The sequence below is a fragment of the Mchenga conophoros genome, linkage group LG3 (genome assembly GCF_057382185.1).
Source record: "Mchenga conophoros isolate Kocher_MC1m ecotype Shallow Benthic linkage group LG3, M_conophoros_male_GT1.1, whole genome shotgun sequence".
Lineage (NCBI taxonomy): Eukaryota > Metazoa > Chordata > Actinopteri > Cichliformes > Cichlidae > Mchenga > Mchenga conophoros.
Window position 1 is genome coordinate 79,485,265 of NC_140528.1, and position 7,497 is coordinate 79,492,761.

Genomic DNA, 7,497 nt, shown 5'->3' on the forward strand with positions numbered 1-7,497 from the left:
AGAAATGTGCATACGTGAGCTGTCTCAGTTTCTTGAGTCATAAACAATGTTACTGAAGCCTTGCACACAGATTGCACTGAATGTGTGCAGGCACGTTCCTGTCTTTACCTCTAACATTAATCTAATTTGATAAGCAAAAGCCCTGATGTATTAAAGTGTCACATGGCAAGATGTTACTTTTTTCTCAAGACCACATTTTCCCTTCTACAGCTTGCCTTGGCAGCAAGTCCTAAAATTGCTCCATTAGGAGGCTATTATGCTTTATCAAGGGATAGGTTTCAAGCTGTTTGCTCTGACTGACAGGTTTGCTGGAAGTAGCGTGCTCGTTCCACCTACTGCTCCATTCTGCTGCTGTCCTTGACACAAATTAGGATAGTCTGGCACTCGCTACAGCCAAGAAGGCATCTGTGACTATAGTCTCATGAGCTGAAGTCAACAAGAAATTAAATAGCTCCACAAAATTAGTATAAATTCTTCCCACATTCCCAATAGTGAAGTGACGAGCATGCATTTAGCTAACAAAATATTTGACTGGCAAGCTTTTCTTTTCTTTTTTTTAAAAAAAACAAAACAAAAACACAGGTGCATGTTTGGACTTTATCGCGCGCTCTCATTCCCTCCTCTAAAAATTATCTGCACCATCAGGAAAGCAGACTAAAAAGTCTAAATGGCCCTCATATGCCCTGCAGCCACAAAGAGGAATGGTGATGTGTAAATGCAGTGCTAACAGGAGTGCATTTCACTACATGCATGTAAACGCCATACACCCAGCCACCCAGCTACCCACCCACGCGCACACACACAGAGGATGTTTTGAGTGTGCTGCAGTGTGGGCACCGGGGGCCCTGAATGAAAAACATGCTGGTAGAGGACATGTATCAGAGGTTTGTCCACTTGTGGAAAAAAAAACATGTTGATCAAAGATCCAACTGTGGCTTCTTCCTGAAAACGGGAACTGTGAGTTTTAGCACAGCAAATGATTAGCTTGACACTTTCCTCACCGACTCAGCTAAAGCCTCTGCAGTTTGATGGTGCGTGGTGACTCTTTGGTATATCAGTCCGCGGGTGACACTTTGAATGAGCTTCTTGAAAGCCAACAGATTGAGTTTTACTGTAGATGAAGAAAATATGTTGCTGCTTTGAAATTTTAATCACAGAAATGTTGAAACGAATCAATATTTTTCATAGAATCGGAAAAAAAAGGTTCTATGTGCAGCGTAAAGGATGTCACTCGTAATGATGAGCCCACACCCACACATTTTCGGTTAGCCATCATCCACTCTGTTCCACAAGGGTGTAGTCGTGCGGTGCCATGTTAACACTCATAACATGGTTAAGGTCCGTCTGCTGTCTCTTCTTGATTTGGTTATTATAAATACTGATAAATCAAGAAATAGCCAATATTATCCCATAATATCAACCTGCCAATAACTCGATGGGGCTCTAACTCAACAGTCTAGTAAAACAGAAAAAATGCAATAAAAGCTGCAGTGATATGAGAGGCATTGCGAACAGGGAAATAAACCCTGAAGTAAACCTTATCCAAATGGATAATCTGATAAACTGAGACCTGAATGGGACAAAAGTGTCATCCGCTGTACCGAGAATTGCAAAAATTACGAAACCCTGACACACTCAAGAATTAACATATTTTTACAGGGTTTTTTCTTCCTTTTTTCCAAGAGAAACGGGGAGCAGGAGAGCTAACTGTACTGTTTCCCAAAGGTAAACGGTAAAAATAAGAAAGTACTACTGCTTCCCAGGGGCAAATGCATGAATTTTATTTAGTCATTACCCTGTTTTCCTCTGGAAAAAAAAAGTTGTTGATAAAAGTTACACCTCTGACTGTTTTCTTACCAGTGGTTTTATAACGGGGCAGGTTGCGGTAATGTATCATTAATTGAGTTGTTGGTGGCTAAATAGGCAGGCGTTTTTCAAGACAAAGCTTAGAAGAATGAATAGAGGTCTTAAATTTCTCCTATTCTGTGTTCACATGTACAGGCTGGCAGCCGGGGAACAACAAACACAAACATAAACTTATGGTTCTAATTAGAGATCATGTTAGCAGTGGAAATGCAGAATAAGGAACCCACCATTTAGCAGCTAAAACGACAAATCCTGGCATTAACTAAGTTATTAAGCTGCTTAATGTGCGACTAAGTGACCGATCCAAGCCGCAAGCCGATGTTTTTGGTAGCTTAAGCAGACAATGAAGGTGTGAGACAGAGACAGGTGCTTGTTTGTAGATAAGCAGCATGGATTAGCTATAGAGCAATGTCTGCGGCTTTGAACCACTGTGCTGGTTATTAGCCAGTGATTGCTAAAGATGTCGGTTTTTTCATAAAGACTTGTATACAAAGCCCTTAAACCTAACCACAAGATGCTAAAACACCAAAGTGCAGAAGGTGTGAAAACTCTTCGGACGTGCAGACGCCAGAGTGAGAGACAGGAGATGCTGCTCCACTCTCCGGTCCCCACTTGCATTCAGTGGAATTCCAGTTATGGCCTCTGGCTCTGAGCCAAGCGCCCCACCATGAACTCTGATGCTTCTGTTAAATCAGCACCTTCCACCCTACAATTCACAACAGCGATACAGCTGCTGTTTAGAAGCCCTGCAGAGAAAACGACTATTCACATTAATAATCCGTCACTGTAACAAATGTTAACAATTAACAATATTAAACCTTTTGCCCCCCCTTTACCATGACATCATCGTACAATGAGTTATCCTTTCCTCAGCCCACCTCAGCCTCAGTTCTTTCCTGCGTTCGGTCACTTACAGCGACATTTGGAAGCAGGCTTTTTGCCTCCTCGCTGACAGATTCCTCCCTGTTTGACTGCAGAGCGCTGGCGCAAAATGGCAGCTATAGAAAGAAGAACTTGCACCACTATTCTGAGGAACTGACACTACAATCTGAGGGCAACTGTGGATGATTTAGGACATGCTGTACCTTCAAAGAAACCGCCCCATTAAGATTTTTGGTTTATTTAACCGGCGCTCTTATCTCGGGGTGTTTTTGCACCTGTCCGTTAAACCTGTCAGAGTGGCGCTTCCAGCCATGCACATTACTGTCGAACTGAAAGAATGTCTTTTTCGAATGACCCCACCTCCCTCTCTCTCCCCACAACAGGATATTGCTCAGCGGCACGACAGGAATAAGGTCGTACGGAGACATGTAGAGGCAGGCCACAGACAAAGATTCAGTGAAGAATTAAAAAACAAGAGGCAGGAGAGAGATAGGATCTCTCGGGCACACAGAGAGGGATTGTGTTCGCTCTGGCCTGTCTCCTACACAAACACTACATTAAAATAACTCCTCTGGTTTTTTTTGTGTGTGTGTGTTACAGCAGATGCACTTCCAGCTGGGAAATAACCTGACAAGGCAGATGATACGCAATAGGTGAGGGTGAGGCCATTCTGTGGAGCACTGATGATACCGACAGAAACAAAAGGCACGATGGAAATATTGATATCTTAGGATGTGCTGAATCCACTGCTATCAGCAAACCTTGAATCAAGAATATTGCCCTTTGGATGCTCCCATCCAAGGCCACACCCTAAAAAAAGTGTTGCTAGGTGATCTTTTTCTCTCGGTGTAGTTTGGTGACCGGGATCTCTAACAACACAAAGGATGAGCAGAGGAAGGGTTTTTTTTTTTTAGGCCACAGCAGAGTTGATGGGGATTATATGCTGCGTCACAGGAATGATAATAACAGAGAGCAAGCTGCTGCACAAATTCAGCTGGCTCTCTGTTTGGGTTAAAGCTGCCGTTAGATGCTGAGAAAAGAGCTTCTTATTCTACAGAAGAAGAGGGGGGTGAGACAGAAAGCTTTATCAGTGATACATCTCCCTGCATTGTTGCTTTAATTACAAGGTCCAACCCCTACGTGTCTGCCACGAGGCCCCGAAAACACTGACGCAAGACCTTTGATGCAAGAAGAGGACAGCATTAAAGTCCAAAGTGTGAAATATAACGGTGCCGAGAAGTAAAACTCGTCCACTGCATTCTTTCACTGGAAAAACTTGGTATTCTTGTCCTATGAGCAGTATGCAAACACACACAAGCAGGCACACAAAGATGACAAACAAAAGTAAATTGACCCATGCAGTGAAGGGACCAGGAGTTATCCTGTGAGGGAATTTTGCTGGCAAGGTTCGGGTGCACATCCCCCACAAATCAATACAAAGATGTAATGAGAGCGCCCCGGAGAATGTTTTGGAAGAGTGGTGTGTTCAATCCATTCAGTGGAGCGCTGCAGACTGGTTTGGCACACACTGGCCCTGCATTACCCTAAGACACTTTATGTTAGTTTTTCCTGGTATGCATCAGCCGCCTATAGGTCTGGCCTACCTTATATAGCCCAGGAGTCACATGAAGCCTAGATAAATCTGATCTTCTTATCAATAATGATACAGAATCAGAATGAGAGACGGACTAATCTGGCAATGTGAATGATAGCTTAAAAGGCCCTCTTTGTTCTAGAAAGGCTTTGTAAACACTGAGAGATTCCTTTAGGAGCTTTACAGTACAGCCATGTTCATTAGAGCCATGAGGCTTTCCTAAGTAGAAAGCCCTGTAATTATATCCAAACCTTTGATTTCGTTGAACTAACCCCAACAGACAGACTGAAGCTATGCTGATCTGCGCTGCGGGCTTGAAGGACTTACTGTTGTTGGACTTGAGATCCCGGTGGATGACAGGGACGATGGCTTCACTGTGCAGATACAACATCCCTCTGGCTATCTGCACAGCCCAGTTGACCAGGACGTGCGGCGGTATTCGACGGCCCGCCAGAGCACGGCTCAGCGGCCCACCTGAGGCGTACTCCATGATGAGGCACAGGTTGGGCTCCTGCAGGCACACGCCCTGCAGGGCGATGATGTTGGGGTGGGTGAGCATGGAGAACAGACGGGCCTCCTGCCTCACGTTCTGCGCTGTCACACTGATGTCCTCGTCCGGGTCTTGGCGGGCGGCCTTCACCGCCACCAGCTCTCCTCTCCATGTACCACGATACACTTTTCCAAATCCCCCGACCCCAATGACCTCCTCCAGGCTCAACTCCCGGAAATCTACCTCTTCAGGTTCAAACTCACCCACCACAGCCGGAGCGAGCTCATCCACCACGGCACTGCCCGGAAGTTTTCCATATCCACTCGGCTTGAAGGAGCCGTAGTTGGATGGGAAGATACCCACCTTGTTGTTGACCTTTCCCGCCCACCAGCCCTCATCCCCTGATATCTCCGAGTCCAGAGAGAGGACTTCCACCAGATCGCCTTTACGTAAGGTGAGCTCATCTTTACAGGATGCCTCATAGTCAAATAAGGCTGTCCACACAGGGTTGGTGAAGTTCCCTTTTTGCGATTGTTCCAAATTTTTCCAGTTGGACAGCGGGCCACGGCTGAATATATTCTTCAGTGGCTCCATGGAGCCTCAAGCAGATGTTTTGACTGGATATGATTTAGCACCCCAAGGGTTTGAAAATAAAGTACAAAGGAGTACTTTATTGCGCCTCGCTCCCTTTCCTGTCTTTCTTGTTGGCTCATCAGGGACTAATGAAATGTGTTCAAAAGTTGGACCAACGAGTGGGCTAGAGGAGAGCAGTCAAAGACAACAGAAGCGCAAGTGTCTTTTATTCATCATCGCATTAAACTCGTCTCTCCATCGGATGATTCACTAGAGATTGCTTTTGTTTGATTAAGGCTAAGTGTTTCAAAGCTCAGAAAGACAGCACTGCTTCCACTGAAATTCTCTCTGTTCAAGTGATGTGGTGTGTGGTTTCCCAACACATGGTTTAAGCACAATATCATTTCACCGGCCTGTATTTAAGGGCCTCTCGAATCACCTCATTATGGCTAATTTAGCTCTTCTTCCCCCTCATTCAAAACTGCCACCTGTTGAGTCCTGACTTTGTTTTGTTTTTTTTAGAGAGGGAAAGTGTAAGAAGACGAATGAAAACTACTCCGCTTACTGCGAAACACTCCCAGGTACTGCTATTGCAACTGGTAATAAAGGTTCCCACCACACTTAACTGTCCATTTTGAGTTTTTATGTATTTTTAGCCATTAAGTGCAGTGGCCACCACAAGCAGGAAGCGCTGAAAAGCGGAGAAGAATAGCAGGAAAGGAGCATTCAGTCCAGCCAACCAGTGTTTTACGACAAGTTTCAGAGCTGTCCAGTTCGCATTAAGCCCAAAACTCCAATAACGGCGTCTCACCGCAACTTTGCGGCACTTCCATAGGAAATCCCGCATCCCATTGCGCCAAAGTATCCATGCTCACGGTCTTATGGGAAGCACACGAATAGCCAGCCTTTACCATAACATAAAGCAAACTTGGGGACCGCCGACTTTGTAACAGGAAGAGCTCTCCAAACCTGCTCGGCTCTACTTTCCTCAGAGAAACGCAGTAAAAACAAATCCCGTTAGTTCCTGGTGGGAGTTCAGCGCGTGGCCTGGTCCGGCTCGAGTCCCCCGTTCTTACAGTCGGTATCCAAACAACTCCATCATAACTTCATATCACACTTGTCTTCCTCACGCAGAGTTCACTCGCCAGGTTGTCGAACCACTTCTACGTCTGCGCTTACGGTCAGTGGAGAGGGTGGGGTTTCAAAACTTTTTTTCTCTCCCAACAGGAAAAGAGTCAGATGACAGAGCGTCGTCAAGTTACGGGAAGCGGCGTAACGCGTTCTCTTGAAACTTTCAGAATAAAACTTGTGGGCGCCTTTACGTGGTTGCTCTATAACTTAGTTACTTAGAAGTTAGAAGTGTTTAGCTGCCCAGCTATGCAGCACAATACGCTATAATACTAACTTATATCTACATTTACTGTTACTAGAACTACTACTACTACTACTATTATTATTGTTGTTGTTAATAATCTTGCTTTCCAGTGCAATGAAAACCCTGTACGAAGCCCCGTGTAATGTAATTTCAAGTATCACCCCAATCGAGTCAGTCTATATTATATACCTAATAAAAGTACCCATGTCTGAACGGGATACTATTTTGCAGCAGTAACCTGAGATAAGAAATGGTTATTATGACATGTGAGTAAAGGTAAAAGAATAAAGTTAAAGTGGGTTGTGGCCTCCTTTAAAAACACATAGTTTGTAGTTCTGATACTTTTATTTTAAAAGACTTCCGCAGTTCCGGTATTAGCTAACTTCTTGTTAGCTAACTTCACCAAATTAAGCAGCTACTTAGAAAACAACAACAAAGAGGAAGTTTTTGCCTTCGCATACATTTTTTTTAATCTAGTCCCATTAAAATGAGGTTTGACGAAATGACAATAATAGTCATTTAATGATGTGATTCTGAGATACTTGGTAGAAGAGACACATCTTTTAACCGCAGATGTTGTCTTGATCTTACGGGACAGTTTAATCTGATTTTTATTTTGAAACCACCTGGGGAAAAATAAACTCATAAATGCTGCAGTATAGTTATCAGTATGGTAGAATTTTTGGTAATCCTGGCGATGAGCCAATGGAAGTCCAT

At 44.2% G+C, this 7,497-nt stretch overlaps 1 protein-coding gene across 1 annotated transcript in view; it reads right to left on the reverse strand.

Annotated features, from left to right (window-relative positions):
• Window positions 1-6,630, reverse strand: part of LOC146580657 (mitogen-activated protein kinase kinase kinase 11) — a 50,235-nt gene extending 43,605 nt beyond the window's left edge. The window contains exon 1 of the mRNA XM_085267419.1: window positions 4,670-6,630. Within this exon, the coding sequence (XP_085123545.1) occupies window positions 4,670-5,426 (757 nt within the window). The 5' untranslated portion in view covers window positions 5,427-6,630. The remainder of the gene's footprint in view (window positions 1-4,669) is intronic.
• Window positions 6,631-7,497: the final 867 nt, after the last annotated feature.